This window comes from Stenella coeruleoalba, assembly GCF_951394435.1.
Source record: "Stenella coeruleoalba genome assembly, chromosome: 4".
Lineage (NCBI taxonomy): Eukaryota > Metazoa > Chordata > Mammalia > Artiodactyla > Delphinidae > Stenella > Stenella coeruleoalba.
Genome location: NC_137149.1, coordinates 130286108 through 130306721, shown reverse-complemented (window position 1 = coordinate 130306721; position 20614 = coordinate 130286108). Strand labels below are relative to the sequence as shown.

Below are 20614 nucleotides of genomic sequence, written 5' to 3'. Positions count from 1 at the left end.
ATGAGCTCTCTCTACAACTTGAGGCCTTCCCTGGCCTGGAGCCTCAGCGATGTCCTAGCTGATGCCCTGCTCCCTGCAGAAGACACTACAGTCTATAGTTTGTTCCATTTAACCTCAACCAGGTGGGCAACCCAGGGCATGGCAGAGAATGTGGTTCTGGCCATTGACTCATTTTCAGATTCTTCCAAAGCTGATTCAGTGAGGTTTCTTCAAAAACAAACAAACAAATCACCATGAGTCTGACTCGGATGGGAATTTGTAGAAAGGGTAACCAGCCTCACAGCCCAGATGAACGTGTGCTGCTTCTTCATGCAAACAATCTTCAGGACAACTCCAATTTGTGTAGATGTGGCCAATACATTTAACCTTTTCTTCTGTTTTAAATTTATTTGGCTGTGTCGGGTCTTTGTTGCGGCACACGGGATCTTCGTCGCAATGTGCGGGATCTTTTGTTGCGGCATGCGGGGTTCTCTCTAGTTGTGGCATGCAGGCTCTACAGCACGCGGGCTCGGTAGTTGCAGCACAGGGGCTTAGTTGCCCCGTGGCATGTGGGATCCCTACCAGGGATCAAACCCGCATCCCCTGCATTGGAAGGTGGATTCTTAACCACTGGACCACCAGGGAAGTCCCAGTACATTAACTTTTAAAACCTTCTAAAATGTGCCAGCTCCTTTTATAGTCCCATATAGTCCACTTCTTTGTCAAGATGTGGTCAGGATAAAAATTAAAAAAAAACAAAAAACAGCTTTATTTGGTTGTCTAAGAGAAAAAAAAAAGTATAGGAAGACATGGAGGTAGAAAAATAAGAAGACGGATGAATTACATTAATTCAAGTGTGTCCATAACTACAGAAAGAGTTACTCTCAAACTACACCTTAAGCCTTGCTTTAACTGATTGTAATTAAGCCTCAAATATCAGTACCTTCATTTAATCATATATCTAGCTTCAAAAAAAACTGGTTCTTCCACACTTACACCCTCACTAGGCTGTAATGAGTGCTGTAATTTACAAACACAGGGAAAGAACTGTAGAATGTTAGAGGCAAAAGAAACTTGGCCATCTCCTAGTTACTTTGCAGTTGTGGTATTTGAGGCCTTGACTGCAGAACTAGCTCAAAGCTCCCGAGCCAGTGGACAGGACAAGGGCCCAGGTTTCCTAACTCCAGTGCTCTCTACCTTCCACTCATCTCCCACAGAGGCGCCTATCAAAAAGAAAGACACTAGCAGGCACGCACAGATTGAAATTTGCATATGAATAATGAGGAAGACCAAAAGCAAAGGTGCTTTTTGTCCTTCAGAATCCTAAGTCCTAATAGCAAATACGTATAATGTGAAACAAAGCATTTGAAGGGACTGTAACCATAAAATATTAGCCTCTGAGCGTCTTTCTAAAAAAGAAAAAACACTGAAATCTACAAACATAAAGAATGTGTCTGACCTTCCACTAAATGCATAATTACATGGTGCCACAGTTCCTCCATTTGTCAAAACACTATCTTTGTAACCTAAACTACCTGACAAAGGCATGACAACAGTTATGTGAGCATTTCTGCCAAACACTGGAAATATATTTCTTGAATAATTACTGTCTGTGAAACTTGACAGGCACTATAAATTATACCCCAATCACAAACAGCAAAGATGTTGAATCTACTTAAAGAAACAAAATACACCCGAAGGTCACAGTTAAGAATACAGGATGGGGCTTCCCTGGTGGCGCAGTGGTTGAGAGTCTGCCTGCCGATGCAGTGGACGCGGGTTCGTGCCCCGGTCCGGGAAGATCCCACATGCCGCGGAGCGGCTGGGCCCGTGAGCCATGGCCGCCGGGCCTGCGCGTCCGGAGCCTGTGCTCCGCAACAGGGGAGGCCACAGCAGTGAGAGGCCCGCGTACCGCAAAAAAAAAAAAAGAATACAGGATGGCATTTGGAAGGGCTAAGAACCAGCAGGGACATGCAAGCACACTCAGGTCAGCATGGGATGGATCTGCAAACATTGGTGGACGGCTCATGTAAGATGTAAAAGATGCTTCCTCTCACTGGGGGGCAAGCTATTCAAACATGGCTGCCCTGATTAGCCCTACTGAGCGCCTCCCAGCTCCGCCTCCTACCTGCTCGCTTCATCTTGCATCTTTCATAGGTGATGCAAAGCTGCAATGAAGAGATAGCCTTGTGCATCTGAAGGAACAGCAATGACAACGAGCCACAGAATGCTGAAATTCAAACATAGGATACATCCCCATGCTCCTGCCAGAATTAGAGGACAGACTACAGTAGCTGCTTTTCAAAGAGCTAACAGCTTGCATTAGCCAGAAAAGCAGGCTTATAGTTAGTTACAACAGCTGTTTTCCCCTTCTTTCCCAAGCAGCAAGATCTCCTTGCCTATTCAGCAGGACAAAATCCTCAAAGATGAAATCAAAACAAAACAGACACAAAGCAAAATCCCACCACCCACCCCCCCCACCAAACAACATAAATTGGTAAGTTCTAGAGAAAAAAAAAAATCGACTTACACAACAAGGCAGCTACTCAGAGATCATTCAAGCAACCTACCTACCCATAAATATATTTTCGAGGGTGAATACCATCATTTTATGGGTAATGAAAAAGTGATTCAAAATGAATGTAAGAAAAAAGTGAATGCATGCTTGCATTCAAAAAGGAATGCAATAAACAAGGCACTGAGCAAGACTGACAAATCTTTGCTACGTTGTAATATTATATTCTCTATATTAAGCTGTAAGCAAAGGGCAGCAATGACCTTCAATAAAGGCCACTGTTGGGCAGGCTAGGGTCTAGCTAGGAGCTAGGCCCACTCTTCCAACTCAAAGCCTATGTCTTCAAGAATGAAGAGACGGGGTGCTTTAGGCTAAGGCCGCAAGTAAATGTGAATACGGTCGGGAAGGCAGCATCTCTGAGGAACGGAATTGCCCAAGCACAGGTCAAAGACCCACAGCTCACCTCAGCTCAACAGGAAGATATACATGTTGAAAAACATCTCTATTTTATTTCTTTCTAACTGCGGTAACAGAAGATTAAACAATGCAGTGTTTCATCAGAACATACTTATTATATATTTGGACTTAATATGTCTATGTAACCTTAAGAAAAGTTCATAAAACTAGACAACCATCCCTCCCTAACAAATTTTAGGGCCTAATATGAACAATTTACATCAGATTACAAATATGAAAGACTTAGCATGGAGATGATCAATAAATGAATATATGTCTATCTCTCTCTCTCACACACACACACACAGACATTCAAATAAATATTTTCTAATGACGTTTTAGAGAAAGTCACATCAAGAAGTTGGTATCTCTCAAAACCCAGATAAATGACAAGAGCCTAAGAGATAATGAGAGTAACTCTTGTTTCCCTTTGACCTCAGTATTTTTTCCAAATATAAATTTGCTCTTATTACCTTAAATATTAAGAATATGTGAAAATCATTTAGGAAGCTGAGGTTAGGGCAAAATCAAACAAATGACCAAAGGATATTCAAAAGTATAAAAGTTTAGAAACCACTATGCTAAGGATTAAGAATGCAGAAAAGAAAATATATATATATATATATATATATACACATAAAGCAAATTAATTCACAAAAATTTCAAGTTAGTTTTTAAAAGTCTAACAGCCTTTTTTCTGTCATATTTTATACAATTAAACTGGGGAACTATGGTTGGTCATTTGGTCTTTAGGGTTAAACTCACTAATTTTAAATTAAGAAATAAATTAAACATTTGGAAAAGCAAAAAGGTTATTTTCTTCTAGCCTCAATAGGCAGAAAGCAGAAAGTGCTACAAAGTCAAAGTAGTTTAGCCTTTCATAATAAGCTGGCAGAAATCACTAGATACTAGATTAGTTTAACTGCTTTCTTCCCTTATTATAGAGGCAATATAGGCTCAATATAAAACTTTAGAAAAATAAAATACAAACTATCTGTAGTACTATTATACAGAGATTAGCCACTGCTTGCATTAGTTTTGACTAACCTCATTTCACACTTAAATTTTAAACATGAATACCATATTTGATTTTAAATAAAAATTACATGTATCTACTTTTGATTATGAACTAATCCTTTTAAAAAATGTTTAGTAACTCTCAATGCCTGCCTCAAACTGTGTACCAAATAAATGCAAAAAGTATCCAGAATATATTAGTTTATTCTCTATTATTTTCAACTTCTAAGTTTCTATTGATTTCAGTAATAATTGCTATCTTCCAAATACAAACTGAAAAAAAAATTTCTGAAAAAAATCCTAAAGGAAGTTCCTCTCCTAATGCTTTCATAAGTTTATGCTTCAATTTTCTCTATTACATCAAGTAACCAAACTGAAATCTATAAAATTAATCAAAAATATAAGAATTACTGCTTAATATACACAGGACAAATCTTCTGAACAGGAAAGATATTCTTCCCTATGTTAAGTACAAAATATATTGTAGTCATAAAACATCAAAAATGTAGTTGATATGGATAACTGATTACACCGAGTCTAAATTAAATTTTAAGCATCACTTAAATTGATTTAATTCAAATAAAATTTGCTCAGTCACTAATGGTGAATAAACTGAACCCTAATGACTCATACTCAGGAAGAAATGTTTAGCTTCATATTCAAAATTTTAAATTAAACTAGAGCAGTGTTATTCAGATTTTTTCAGATATCAGGATACCTGGAACTCACAGCACTTTTTGCTAACCACCTAAAACACTGATTAAACTTCAAAACTATTAAATAAATAACTTTTGGCAAAATCAGACCCCTTCTTACAGTAGGTTTTATTATATACACCTGAGAAAAATTACGGGTGGGGATGGGGGGCAGTGAACCATTATGTATTTGATTTCATAGCAAGGCTCAATTCGGGTTGAGCCTCTGAAGAAAAGTTTGAGAAACACTAAACTAGAAAGCTCTAAACAGCCACATTTATATGTGCAATTTACATTAGATCTTCCAATGCCTTTTAAGCATTTAAAAATGCCAGCAGCGGGCTTCCCTGGTGGCGCAGTGGTTGAGAATCTGCCTGCCAATGCAGGGGACACGGGTTCGAGCCCTGGTCTGGGAAGATCTCACATGCCGCGGAGCAACTAGGCCCGTGAGCCACAACGACTGAGCCTGCGCGTCTGGAGCCTGTGCTCCGCAACAAGAGAGGCCGCGATAGTAAGAGGCACAGGCACCGCGATGAAGAGTGGCCCCTGCTTGCCGAAGCTAGAGAAAGCCCTTGCACAGAAACGAAGACCCAACACAGCCAAAAATAAATAAATAAATTTATATAAAAAAAAAAATGCCAGCAGCACCTAGTAACTTCCTCAATTATCAACCGTCTCTGATATGCTTTTGTCTTCTGCCTTTAGAAAACACAGATCTGGCTCTATCAAAGAGCAATCTAGGGTCACCAGGGCCCTAAAGACAACAGAACTCTTGTATGGACACACCACATACTTGCTTACAGACTTCATCTAGTTAGGCCTGCAAGGAACTGGACTGAGCATCATGAGTTATCATTTAAAATCCCATTTGCCTCCACCTTCGCCCTGATTTCCCTAACTTCTCAAATCCTTTGATCTTGGTTTTCTGAACTACTAGGGCTGCCATCCCAAAGACTATGACACAATCTAGTTTGGCTTGATAATTGTTTATATCTCCCCTCCCCACCTCAACCAACTTGCAGGGATGAGTAAACACATTATACTTCTTTTCTATGCCAAATACACACAGTGCTGGGCAAAGAACTCAACAAATATTTGACCAGTTTTTAACCAATTCATTGACATCTGTGAGATTTCTGAGGTTTTCTTTAATGCTCCCTTCAACTGAAAAAGTAGTATTCTTTACCTTATAAGAGCTTCTTTAATGCCTTGTCTGTCTTCCAGTTTATTTTCAACTCTTAACAAGGCTGGTATGTCATGGCCTTCAGAGGAGAAAATGTGCAGTGACAGAAAGTCAGCCCAATGATTTAAGCAAACCAAGAACTCAGCACCATGGAGTTTTGAAAGTGACTACAGGGGCAGCAAAAAGGAGTGCAAGCCAGCAGCCCAAATTCTTTTAAGAAACAGCTTGGGAGAACAGAGCTTCCTTCCTTCCCTCCCTTCCTCTTTCCTTTCTTTTCTTTCTTTCATTCCTCCTCTCATTTTTTATTTTTCAGAATATGTTAAAAGGTAGGTACCCACCTACTTAACTGCTTTATACAGTAAATTTTCATGACAGGGACTTCCTTGGTGGTGCAGTGGTTAAGAATCCGCCTGCCAATGCAGGGGACACGGGTTCATGCCCTGGTCCAGGGAGATCCCACATGCCGCAGAGCAACTAAGCCCGTGCGCCACAACTACTGAAGCCTGTGCACCTAGAGCCCGTGCTCCGCAACAAGAGAAGCCATGGCAATGAGAAGCCGGCGCACCACAACATAGAGCAGCCCCCGCTCGCCACAACTAGAGAAAGCCCGCGCACAGCAACAAAGACCCAAAGCAGCCAAAAATAAATTAATTAATTAATTTTTTTAAAATTTTCATGACAAATCAGTTTGTACATATTTTTCACTTTTCTAAATTTAATGTGCCATAAAATTTTTTTTTAAATAAGTCTCTGAAAAGTACAGTTGTCCCTTGGTATCCACAGCAGATTGCTTCCAGGACCTGCTGGAGATACCAAAATCCACTGATGCTCCAAGTCAGCCCTCCACATCCACAGTTCTGAATCGATGGATTCGACAGACCTCGGATCATGTAGTACTGTAGTATTTGTTGAAAAAAATCCACACATAAGTGGACCTGCACAGTTCAAACCCATGTTGTTCAAGGGCCAACTGTATATATATTCAAATTATAAACCCAATTTTTATAACATAGAGGAGGCTCAAAAAAGAAAAACAAGAAATCACAGCTCTTAGCTTACCATATATGGGGGTAAATGTGAAGTAGTTCAGATGACAAATATTATAGGCTTCAATTCTAACATCTTTCCAGATGCCCTGGGTAGGAAAGGAAGGCCCCCAGTCCCAACTAAAGGAACACTGTGCCTGCAATTTTAAGGGAAAAAAAGAAGATCGATTCTAATTACCATGAAACTTAAACATTATGAAAACCTTTTTCTTTTAAAATATTATGTACATGTGTACTAGTTTGCTAGGGCTGCCGTAACAAAATACCAAAAACTGGGTGACTTAAACAATAGAAATTAACTTTCGCATAGCTCTGGAGGCTGGGAAGTCCAAGATCAAGGTGTTGGCAGGTTTGGTTTCCTGGGCTTACAGATGGCCACCTTCTCACTGTGCCCTCACATAGCCTTTTGTATACACACACACAAACACACACACACACGCCCCTAGTGTCTCCCTCTGTTGTCCAAATTTCCTCTTCTTATAAGGACATCAACCATACTGGATCAGCAGTAATCCTAACGGTCTCATTTAACTGAATCACCTCTTTAAAGACCTCATCTCCAAACAGAGGGACATTTTGACCTTACTGAGGGTTAGGACTTTAATATACAAATTTGGGGGGCACAGAATTAAGTCCATAATAGCGTGTGTGTGTCCCATATACAGCATCTAAAATGACCCAAAATGATCCTCTCCTGGTATTCAGGTCCTTGTGTAATCCCCTCCCCTTGAGTACAGATTAGACCTAATGAATCACTTCTAACCAACAGAATACAACAGCAGTGAGAGCACGTCCAAAATTAGGTTATAAAAGAGTGCACCTTCTGTTTTGGGTGCTCTGTCAGCTCTCTCTTGGCCAAGGGGGAAGTCAGCTGCCATGCTGTAAGGCAGCTCTGTAGAGAGGCCCACATGAGTGAGCCTGGAAGCCCATCTGAGGCCTGCCAATAACCACATGGGTGAGCTGAGGTAGGCCTCATCCAGGCTTAAGGTAACTGTAGCCCTGGTCCACAGCTTGCCAGTAACCTCATGAGTGACCTTGAGCCAGAGGTACCCAGCTAAGCCACACCTGCATTCCTGACTGACAGAAACTGTGATAATAAATGTTGTTTTAAGCTGATAAGTTTTGGTATAATTGTTACACAGCAATAGATAACTAAAAAAATAACTAATCTATCAACCTAGGAAACATAGTTAAATTTGGCAGAAATGTTCTAAGACCATAACATCTAATTATGTACATTTATTCTTCAAAAGCATATTACACTGAAGCAACACAATAGTTACTCTTTAAATTTCTCCCAAATATCTCTGCACCCACTATTATATTTAAATGTAATAACTATAAAGAATGAAGAAACATATTGAAAGATAAAGATACAACAGTTTAAGAAACTCTAACTAGAGTTTCTTGCCAACTCCTATTTCCTCCAGTATGAATTCAGAAATCCTGGTTTCTGAACTTACAGCCCAAAACCAATCAGTTCAACCGGGGCACAGTTGCAGAAGGCTAGTAATAAGAATCACTCATAAACATGAACCCTACAGTCTGGTGAAAAGTTTGATAAACCCAGGTGGTTTTTTAAAAAAATTGTAAAGGGGGAATTCCCTGGTGGTTCACTGGTTAGGACTCCACGCTTCCACTGCAGGGGGCATGGGTTCAATCCCTGGTCAGGGAATTAAGATCCCTGCAAGCATCGTGGCACAGTCAAAAAAAAAAAAAAAAAAATTGTAAAGGTACATTATCAGTCACCTATCTTTCTTCTTTTTCCAACGTTATCTAAGTTCTGAAACACTCCTCAAGAAGGAAACCTAGAAAGACAAGCTCTCTACAAAAATTCTTGTAATTTTTGGTTCTTATTTCTTTTTTTTTTTTTTTTTTTTTTTTTTTTTTTGCGGTACGCGGGCCTCTCACTGTTGTGGCCTCTCCCGCTGCGGGGCACAGGCTCCGGATGCACAGGCTCAGCGGCCATGGCTCACAGGCCCAGCCGCTCCGCAGCATGTGGGATCCTCCCGGACCAGGGCACGAACCCGCGTCCCCTGCATCGGCAGGCGGACCCCCAACCACTGCGCCACCAGGGAAGCCCTGGTTCTTATTTCTAATTTTTAAATCCCACTGAGGGGGCAGGAAAGAGATGCCCAACTTCTGAAATACAACTGGAGTCTTCAAACAAGCATTTCATATGCCCTCATCCCATCCTCAAAGCTAAAGCCCCTCCATTGCGAGACTGGTACCTTGCGAATAAAGTTGACATGGCATTCGCCATCCTGCACACGCGGAGGGCAGTTGGGGGGCACGCTGTAGTGAGTGTGAACTTTACTCCTCTGGTCCGCATATATCACTGGTGACTGGAAATGCACCTCAAGGATGTTTACTGCTTGGACCACACGTGTAATATCAAAGCTCTAAATTAAAGGGAAAGAACAAATGTGAAAGTAGCCTCCTGTGTAAAATTTTAGATAGAGGCAGAATGCATGAAAGATGCATAAAATAATTGACATCTTTAGGTTTAGCCTTTTGGCAGGAGAAAGCGCTTCTCCAAAATAGTATAACTTCGTTGCCTACTTTTAGTTATAACTGATCACATTCTCCTACGCAAACATAGATTTCTAGGTTTTCTCCTGCTATTTTTACTGACAGATGATGGTTCTAGGCAAACAGCGCAAGCAGAGACTATCTTTAGCCCTGGAATGTCTGCTCTGGCTATTCACACATGGCTTTGAATTGCCAAGGATTTCCTAGACACTTCGTGATAACCTGACTCTCCGCTATGCATAGTATGTATTTCTAAGTCATAAGTTATTTTCGTTTTGATAAGTCTACCCTTGAAAGGGGAGATCAGGATACAATCTCTTAAGGTAACTGTTCCAGAAAGGAAGGAACATTTTCTTTTAAAATGGTTTGTCAACTGTCATTTCCCATGAAACTCTGGATTACCAAATTAACAGAGAAGGGAACAGCATTTGTCAAACATTGCCTATGTGCCAAAACTAATACTGATCACTTTATATAATTAGCTCATTATATCCTCACAATAGTTCCATAGGGTTTGAGTGTCTTCATCATTCTACAAATATGGCAACTGAGAGATAAAGTAACTTACCCAGTGCATCCAAGGACCTGTACTTGCCACTCATGATAACAATGAACCCAAATACCTACAAGTGGTTCTTTTTAACCTGATGTCATTATGTACTTACATAGCTTCTGAACATGTTGTCTGTTTCGCCAACAGGAATATTATTGAGCAGGACTACTGTAACTGTATCGACGCCTTCAAAAACCAACTTTACTTTACGCCATTTGCTAAAAAAAGAAGATTTTTAAAACAAGATGTATAGAACATTAACTTAGATAATTAGCCTTTTTTTATTAGTTAAGAACGAAAGGAATAAATATTTCACAGAAAATATACATTCTTAGAAGGGAGTTTGCAATGAAATTTTCAGAAATATTGCTTTAATACATTTTTATGTTGAGTGATCCAGTTTAACTTTCTTCAAAATATTTCAATCACCATAAAATCATGAGCATGACTTCTAATTTCCATGCATTGACTTGTTTCCTAGAACTTCACAAATTCTTATAAGAACCAAGTTAAATAATAGACATAAAACATTGTCACAAACTATTATATTTACTAACACTAAGAGAACGCATTAACCAAGGAACAAGTATCTATGAGTAAACATTATGTGCCCAGCACTCTGCTAAGCCTTACAGGGAACTAAAACAGTCTCTGAATTTAAGGAATCTGCAATCTGATTAGCATTGAAGCCTAAAACACAGGAAACAAAGAGAAAGCTTTCAATCTCTTCTACTTTGTGGTACAGTCTTGTTGGATAGACTACAAGTGCTATCAGAGTTTATGTCATAAGGAAAGACTTCAAGAAGGAGACAAGAGTTTAAAGAAGAACAAAATAAATAAAATGTATACCCATACAATAAAATAGCACTCAGCAATAAAAAGAAATGAAGTACTGGTGAACATGACAACACGGATGAGCTTGAAAACATTATTATGCTAAGTGAAAGAAGCCAGTCACAAAGGACCACATATTGTATAATTCCATTTCTTTGAGTTTTCCACAAGAAACAAATCCACAGAAATAAAAAATAAATTAGTGGTTGCCTAGGGCTGAGAGAGGGATGGGGGATGGAGGTGCAGGAAGTGGTGCACGATTGGCAACAGTAAGCAGCATTTTCACAGACAAGCAGAGAAAATTAAACTTGATCTGCTAATCGAAAGGAAGACACCGTCATTCTTAAGCAAGAATGTCATGGTAAAATCAAAATTCGGGAAAGATGAATCTTATGTTTCTGCATACAAAAGACTGGAGAATAATAAAGGCCTAGGCAAAGGCGGAAACTTGGAAATGAGGAGGCAGGGGCTGAATCAAGAGAAATGATAGGCAAAAATTAACAGGACTCAGAAACAGACCGAATACAGGGAGATGAAGAAAAGATATGATGAGCCAAAAACTCCTTGGGCACAGAAGATTGGGAAGAAGGTATTACAGTAAGAGAAATAACGAGGTTGCTAGAATATAAAGCAAGCTTTCAGTGGGAAAGTCAATTGGTTAAATTTCGGATATGTTGAGTTCAAGGTGAAAGAGGACCCCCTATTAGAGACATTTTAAGTATTATCTGGAAATAAGAGCCTGGAACACAGTAACTCCATGATAGTGAGCACTATTTTCTGGCTTTATTTCTTTTTTAAGAAGCTAGTAAATAATTACCCGAAAAAAGGTCATATTAAAGGGACAAAAGGGTTTTTTTTTTTTTAATTTAGCAATAATGGTGGTAGATACAATCGGGTTACATTCTGCTACATAGAACATTACTGAAAACTATACCATGGTTTTCCTCGTGGCCTCATGACATAATCTAAGGCCAATGCCTTAGTTTCAGTGGCTGGTTAATGCTACACCAAACAAAGGATGTATCTCTGATCCTACTTGACAATATTGTAAATATATACGCTCTATGGATTACTAGGAGGGCAGGGAAAAGGAAAGGCAGATAAGAGAACTGACTAGGTCGAGGTGACTCCATTATAACCACCGGAAAAATGATTGAATAAGACATAATTTTGTGACTAATGATCAGTGGCACCACCCTCATACACAAATCAAAACATAAATCATATATATTCACTTTTATAGTACAGGCTTTAGTCTGACAATGTTCGGATAGGCAACCTAAAGAAACAGAAGACTATCGCAGACAGAAAAAGAACAAAAGTTCAAATAATAATAATAAATGGATAGATATAAATATAGATAGACACACATAAGTACCTCAGGTCAAAAGGGATTTTAAATTTCTTGATATAGGTCCAGTTATCCAAGGCGATCCATCGGTAGTTAAGGTTATTAAATCTGTAATAAGGATCCTGTTGATAAAAATTATGGTAGGTGATTAAAAATGCAAAAATAATTAATTAAATAAACACGAAATACACTATCAATGATAGCTATTTATTACCTAAAAATTAATGAACTCTTGGCCTAAGAGTGCAAGCATTTCGTACACCGACACATCCCATCCTCAAAGCTAAAGCTCCCTCTGTTTAAGAGCCCATCACCTTTCAAACAAAGTTGCCATGGCGTGAGCATACTAAAAATACTAAAAATAATTTTAAACGGAAAAAAAAAGCCCAACACAATCAAAATACCTGAAATGAAAGAGCTCTGAGATACAACTATTACATAGTTTCATTATGAAAGAACATGTGTGGAGATGAAGATTGGCTTCCTCTGTTAAAACCAAGCACAGAACCTGCAAGGTATCAGCAGAGAATGAACGGCAGCACTTCTCATGGTGCACAGCCATCAGACACTCACCGCCCTCTGGTTCTCACTGTGCGTTTTGCTGCCACTATCCCAGCTGGCCTCAAGAGGAACACTTCTCCTCTACTGCCCAAAGATGAGCAAAACTCCCACTCCTTGGATTTACTCAGCATTTACAAAGTTATTTTTCACTCAGCTTTACTAAGTGAACACAGAAAGGATCTCTGCAGAGAATATACAGGCAGCATAGATACCGTCAAACTTACAGACTTCAGGTTTCCTATATTAGCCTAGACTAGGTCAGCAAACTACAACCCATAGGCCTAATGCAGCTCACTGCCTGTTTTTGTATGGCCAGTGAGCTAAGAATGGACAGGTGTCAATAAAGAAAGTTTTACTGGAGCACAGCCAGGCCCATTCCTTTACAAATTACATACGGCAGTTTTCATGCTACAATAGCAGAGTTGAGTAGACACGACAGAGACCAAATGACCCATGCAGCCTAAAATAGTATCTGGCCCTCTGCCCTAGACAACTGGCCTGCTGGGTGTTCACAGATGCTCTTCCATCTCAGGGTCCAGCCCCAAGTCCTCCCTTCCATAATCCTTACCTCTTTCTTCTCCTACTCATTTTCTACCCTTTACCTCTCAGATGAGGGCTCCCAGGCAGGAGGTGGAACAGAAAATGGTAAGAGAAGTTTCTCAGTTCTAATGTCTGTGAACAACACCACGGCTACATAGAGGGACACAGCACAGGCTCAGAGGGCTTCTCCTTTCCAACTGGGACAGGTCCAAGGGTGATTGCCTCAGGAACTGCAACTCCACGTTGAGAGGGAAAAGCCAACTTTGTCTCAGTTCCACAGAGGTAAGGGCTGGCCACTGGCAACAACCAGCTGAGCACTTGCCCAGAGAACAAATCCGCAAGGGGCGCTATAACACCACGGGGTGCGTATCAAAATGGAGAGAAAGGCTTCAGCGAGAAACGGCTCCTGCCTGGAATAATTTTGATAAGATACGAAGAGGGTGGGGGGACTTCCCTGGTGGCCCAGTGGTTAAGAAGCCACCTGCCAATGCAGGGGACAAGGGTTCGAGCCCTGGTCCGGGAAGATCCCACATGCCGCGAAGCAACTAAGCCCGTGCACCAGAACTACTGAGCCCGCGTCACACAACTACTGAAGCCCGCGCACCTAGAGCCCGTGCTCCGCAACAAGAGAAGCCACCGCGATGAGAAGCCCGCGCACCGCAACGAAGAGTAGCCCCCGCTCGCCGCAGCTAGAGAAAGCCTGCGCGCAAAAACGAAGGCCCAACGCAGCCAAAAAAAAAAAAGATACCAAAGGGGCAGTCAGTGGTTGACGAGATTTAATAACAACCAATAGGGCTTCCCTGGTGGCGCAGTGGTTGAGAGTCTGCCTGCCGATGCAGGGGACGCGGGTTCGTGCCCCGGTCCGGGAAGATCCCACATGCCGCGGAGCAGCTGGGCCCGTGAGCCATGGCCGCTGAGCCTGCGCGTCCGGAGCCTGTGCTCCGCAACGGGAGAGGCCACAACAGTGAGACGCCCGCGTATCGAAATAATAATAATAACAACCAATAATCACCAAACTGACTTTTAAGGTCTGGTTAATGGTGAGCTTTTGTTCTGCTAAATGGGGTGTGCCAGGCCCAGCCCACTTGCTTCCTTTTCTTCTCCTCCCCACACGCAGGACTCAGCCTCTCCAATGAACTAATATGGAGTAAATATTTAAGGACACGGGTTTGAAGAGGCACCTAGTTATTAACCTGCCCATGTGTCTCCACCCAGCCCTATTTATAACTCTACACTGTGGACTTAATCCAATATATTTAAAAATATCATGACAAGAAAGGTGTGAAGGCTGATGCAGTTGCAAGACGTTAACCTGCGGAGCCTCAGGGCCGGGTGATGATCAGGCTTGTGGGGCACAAGACTCCTTCCTATCCCCCGGCTCCTTGAAGGAAGCTGCATGTCAAGCTCCAGAGGGTAATCTTTTCAGATAAATTTTTTCTAAACAAACAGAATTTAGAAGTTAAATATTTTCTCTTACTTAAAAGAAGCCAATCTGAAAAGGCTACAGACTGTATGATTCCAACTATATGATGCTCTGGAAAAGGCAAAACTATGGAGACAGTAAAAGGATCAGAGGGTACCAGGGATTAAGGAGGAAAGAAGGATGAATAGGCAGAGAACAAAGGATCTCTAGGGCAGTGAAACTACTCTGAATGATACTATGATGGTGGCTGCATATCATTATACATTTGTCAAAATCCATAGAATGTACAACACTAAGAATGAGCTGTAACATAAACTATGGACTTCTGGTGATAATGATGTGCCACTGTAAGGTTCACTGATGGTAACAAATGTACCACTCTGGTAGGGGGTGTTGATAGCGGGGCAGCTGGGCATGTGTGGAGACATATAGGAACTGTCTGTATTTTCCATTCAATTTTGTTATGAACCTAAAATTGCTCCAAAACAATAAAATTTATTTTAAAAAATTGCTCTAAGGGCAAATGCCTACCTCCCTAAATTAAAAGTTGCAGAGACTCAGATTACATTTATAATAACTACTGCAAATGCTAAGCAACCAACTTAATTTGGTTCCAGAGTGGTCTGATCCCCTTTGCTCATATTAAAATTCTGAGTCCTATTTAAAGCAAATAGGACTACGTTCAGCATTACGTCTGACGACTAAGGACTCATGTAAGTGACTGAGTTCATAAGCAAACCCATGAACCCTAAAGACAGTAACAGTATCACTTGTTGACCATTTACTTTATGTCAGCCTCCAAGATAGGCACTCATTCACTCTTATCTTCATAACAAAGATGTGCTGTAAATACCATTCTATAGAGGAAGAAACTAATGCTCCAAAAGGTGCAGTGTCTTTCCTGAGGTCCCATGATGAAGCAGAAGTACATCCAGGCATGAAACAAACTCAGTCCGACACCAAGGTCTACATTTTTTCAACTGTGCTTCAGTGCCTCACGCCATATTTACCTACTTTTCTGTGTGTGTGTGTGGTACGCAGGCCTCTCACTGCTATGGCCACTCCCGTTGCAGAGCACAGGCTCCGGACGCGCAGGCTCAGCGGCCATGGCTCACGGGCCCAGCCACTCCGCGGCATGTGGGATCTTCCTGGACCGGGGCACGAACCCGCGTCCCCTGCATCGGCAGGTGGAGTCTCAACCACTGCGCCACCAGGGAAGCCCCTACCTACACTTTTATACCAGATGATCATTGCATCTCGTACCTACCATTTTTAGTAGTGTATGTGTATATTTACAATATATTTTCTTCTATTTTTAAGTGTATATTTTGAGTGAGAAAAACTTTATAAAGGAGTCTATGCAGTTATTAAAAATTTTTCTAGATCTATATTTATAGACATTTATAGATACAGAGAGATGTTCTATAGATACAGAGAGATGTTCATCATATATTTTAAATGAAGAAGTAGTTACAAAACCATCTCAGGGACTGACTTCATCTTTATATTATTATATTTGTTTGTATATACTTAGAAAAGTCTGGAAAGATATATATGAAAATTTTTACCTCTGCTTAATAGTATGCTTTTTATTAGCTTTTTCCTTCTTTATATTTCTCTGCATCAATATTTGTACAGTAAGTATTAAGCATTTATTATTCTTTTTAAAAGAATTTTAAAAGAGAATAAGAAAATTCAGTATATAAGAATTTTGTGCATGATAAAAGTAATGTTTTGTATCAGTGGACAACAGAGAAATTGTTCAAATCATTTGATATAGAAAACTGTTTAACCATTTGAAAAAACTCAAATGGATCAAAATTTTAAATACAAAAGAGGAATTATAATAATACTAAAAGGAGGAAATATAGGTAAATATTTATTTAATTGGGAGAGAGGAAATTACTTCCAAAGCATAATACCAAAGACAGAAACAATCATAAAAGAAAAAAAGCTTAAAAGATTTCAACATATAAAACTTTAAAACATGTATATGACAAAATATATCATTAATAAATGGGAAATTTTTGAAAATATATAACAACAGGCCTAACAAATCTATATTTTAAAAGATGAATAGTCAATAGAAAAATAGCTAAAAAACAGGAATAAGTAAGCCCAAATCACCAATAAGCATGAAATAAACATATAAAAGGTGTTTAGGGCTTCCCTGGTGGCGCAGTGGTTGAGAGTCCGCCTGCCGATGCAGGGGACACGGGTTCGTGTCCCGGTCCGGGAAGATCCCACATGCCGCGGAGCGGCTGGGCCCATGAGCCATGGCCGCTGAGCCTGTGCTTCCGGAGCCTGTGCTCCACAACAGGAGAGGCCACAACAGCTAGAGGCCCGCATACCGCCAAAAAAAAAGGCATTTAACCTCACTAGAAAGTAAATTGTTTCTATTTTTATTTTTTAAAATAATATCCAAATCTAGCACTTAAAACAAGTACTCCAATAAAGTCATGATGGGAGTGTAAAACTGGTACAATTTTTATGGAGAACAACTTAGAAGTACATAGCAAAAGACTAAAAAAATGTACACTCTTTTGAATCAACAATTCCACTTTTAAAAATTTGTCCAACAGAATAAGGATGTACACTAACTAAAATGTAGCTAAAAATATCTTCCCATCATTGCAGAATAAAATCCAAAAGTTATTCCCAATGGCCTACAAGCCCTGCATGATCTGCCCCAGATGGCTACTTTGAAATCATCCACCTGCCCCCCAGGTCACAGGGCTACAGCCACCTGGCCTGCTTACTATTCCTGGAACTCATCAAGCATGTTCCTGCCTCAAGGGCTCTCCCCTCCTCACTGCCATCTTTTCTTCCTTTTTGCTGGGAATTCGCTTCCGCTTAAAACTGAACTCATCAAAAGATCTTTATCAAAATGGCTATCTTTAACCACCTTTTCTAAAATAGAATCTTTCCCAACAAGCCTTCGCTCTCTCTTCCTTTAACGTGCTTTATTTTTCTTCAGTGTACCCGCTGTCACTGTATTATCTATTAATCTGTTTATTGTCTATCTCCTCCACTAGAATGTCTATTGGGACAAAGACTTTGTTTTCTTCACCACTTGATTCCAAGCACCTGGAATAATGCCTGCCACATTGGAGGTACTGAATAAATATTTACGAGATAATTAGGTGAATGACTTCAGCAAGATATGTTTCAAGTTCTCATGTAAACACTGTATTTGGACCAGTGTCTGCTCTAAACTATAAAATATTTCCTAGGTCCACACCAAAAAGGGATGGTATAATAAAGCAGGTAGTATAACAACATCATATTACTCCATATTGATACTTGACGATTATTGTCAATAGGCCTGGAGTTCCCCAATCTCCAAAAGCTCCCCATCTCTCATCCCACTACCATTTAAGAACTACATCTACCTTTACTGAAACTTAAACTTTTCCTTAGAATTTCTTAACAGATTTAACAGACATTGTAAATTGTTCCCACGAGGAAAAGTCAGTTATTTCCTTCTGTGAGCACATCATTCACATTAACGAGTAACCAAACATTGTTTCTTGATATGTAGCCCTATAACATGAAACAGTAATCTGATTTACTACAGCCACTAATGATTTCCCATTGCCTTAATTTAATCAGGAAAATGAGGCAAGGAGAAACCCTGCAAAAGAAACACAGGCATTTTCAAAGCATGTTTAAGTGAAGCCTTGGGGTAACCAAGGTCACCTGTGGTCCATGTCATAAGTAGTTTGTTAACTAAAAATAGTTCAAATACTTAAGTCTGAGGATTCTTTACTTAAAAAATAAACAGGACCATGGTCAGTGTCATTTACATTTGCTTCCTTTCTGATACACATTTTTGAAAAAAGGCTAATTGTACCAGATCAGAAATTTTGCATAACCCTAGTTGACTGTCCTGTCATTTAAGTAAACTTCGAATTATATTCCTGACAGTCAACTCCAGTGCTTTAAAAACACATGATTTGTCAATGTGTCACACAGGGTAAGTGTCACACAGTACAGAAGGCTATGTAGTCAGGCCAGGCTGGGTTATAACTCCATTTCTGCCACTCTTAGTTGCTGTGTGATCTTGGGAAAATTCTCTAACTTCTCTGGGCTCCATAATTCATTCATCCATAAAATGAAGATAAGAAGACTTACTCTTTAGAGTTGTTATGCGGATTGGGACAATGCATGCAAACCGCGTATCAAGTACATCTTGTCCCAAGCAAAGCCATTAAAGATGTGCAGCAGATGGAAGGAAAAAGCAGTGGGAGGTGGCAGTCTGTTTGCAAACCTCTAACCACAGGCGGCCAAACAGGAAAACGTCCTCCACCAGAAGTCTAGAAATTGAAGCATCTATTGGGACACACACATCACATCACATCACACGCCCTGAGAGGAAACAGCATCTTTCTTCATATCCCAATCAGCATTAAAAATTATTTAGTCTGTACGCTAGCACTGACAATCCTACCCTTACACTTGCAGGTCTCATTCTCCTCAGCTTATGTGCTGCTGCATCAATTCCAAATCTGACTCCCTGGTGCCTAAAAGCGAAAATGAAAAACTGAGGCATTAATGAATACAGTTAACCCTTACTAGGCGAAAGACTATTGTCCTCTGCAGTGTTCGGGTAGTTGAAACAATAATCCCCCTCTTTAGGCTTTGTCAGTGACAACACGTCCTTTCTAATCTACGCTTCACTGGAGAACTGTGGCAATAACACCCCCAGTAGAACTGTCTGGACCTCCGCTTTCCTGAGTTGCTGCTGTCCCAGCGTGGGCGTGGGTCAGCCTCCATCTAGCCCGGACCCCAGCGGTGATCTTCGCCAAGAGTAGATACATTGCCTCGGCGTCCCCATCCCCACCCCCTCACCACCACCACCCCTAGACCACAAGACGCAAAGGGGAAGTTAGTGCCAAACGGAGGAGAACAGCCCGGGCTCGGGGACTGCCAGGCCGTTCCTGGGCCCCTCTCACCACGAGGGGGACGCGGGCGCAGGCTCCCGGCGGGGAGGCCGCACACAGTACCTGGATAAGCCTCTGGTGGAACAAGGCGCTGTGCACGCAACCGGGAACCTCCGCGGGCAACTCCAGCGAGCCGTTCCCGCTGCGGATCCTCCAGCTTCCCCGCAAGCTGACGCTGACCACCATGGCAGCGGAGCCCGCACCGCACAACGCAAGCAGCAGGAGCAGGCGGAGGAGCATGCCGGTGGCCGGTACCTCACCCACCCACGGGGGTAGAAGCCCCGCGCTTCGGTGAGCCGCGGAAGTTACCCTCTGTTCGGGAGGAGCCCGGGCTCTAGCTCTCCCCGCCCCGGGGCCCGCCCCCAGCTCCCGGCCACGCCCCCGCCTCTCGGCCACACCCCCGGGTCAGCTGAGCTGAAAGGACTTCAGCTGCTCCCCAGGCTCCGCAGGCTCGCTGGGAGCGCGGATATCGTGCCAACTGGCCGAAGCTCGGCGTCGCGAGTGTCGGAGCCGCCACCTCGTGCATGGTTCCGGGCTCGGACCGCTGCGGTGTGGGTCCTCCTCGGCTCTTATTCCAGCTGCTCCGGCGTCTGAACGGGAGGCGAGAACCGTGCACGCTAATTGGGACACACCAATCTCTGGACGCAAAGTGGCGCACAGCCTCGGGGAGCTCAGGGACAGACAGTAGTGTGCGGAAACTACAGCAAGAGAGGCTCCTCACTGCTTCAGAGAACCGAAAACCAAGACACCCCATCACTTCAGTTCCCCCCAGTTTCCCCACACTCATCAGTGCTGCAGGTGTCTGCCCGGCGCGAGTAACGCCCACCTCCGGCAGCTCTGCAGGTTTGTCTTAGAACAGTCTGCCCTTCAAACAATAAATAAGTACTAAAGTGCCTAATTCGTACGGTTGTTGTGAGAGCTGAGAAAATCCGTGTACAGTGTGCAACATAAGGCCCGGCCCAGAGAAAACACAGCACTTTGGCCTG

The 20614-nt window shown here is 41.7% G+C and overlaps 1 protein-coding gene across 3 annotated transcripts in view; it reads right to left on the bottom strand.

Annotated features, from left to right (window-relative positions):
* MANBA (mannosidase beta) overlaps positions 1-19943 on the bottom strand; it is a 114058-nt gene extending 94115 nt beyond the window's left edge. The window contains exons 1-5 of one of the 3 annotated variants that reach the window (XM_079920761.1): positions 19692-19943; positions 12189-12283; positions 10089-10194; positions 9123-9293; positions 6905-7028 (exon numbers count right to left, since the gene is read on the bottom strand). In XM_079920761.1, the coding sequence (XP_079776887.1) occupies positions 6905-7028; positions 9123-9293; positions 10089-10194; positions 12189-12283; positions 19692-19868 (673 nt within the window). In that variant the 5' untranslated portion in view covers positions 19869-19943. Of the gene's footprint in view, positions 1-6904; positions 7029-9122; positions 9294-10088; positions 10195-12188; positions 12284-18819; positions 18841-19135; positions 19172-19691 lie in introns of those variants that run through there. The other 2 variants (XM_079920762.1, XM_079920763.1) reach the window with 2 other exon arrangements.
* Between the last annotated feature and the right edge of the window lie 671 nt (positions 19944-20614).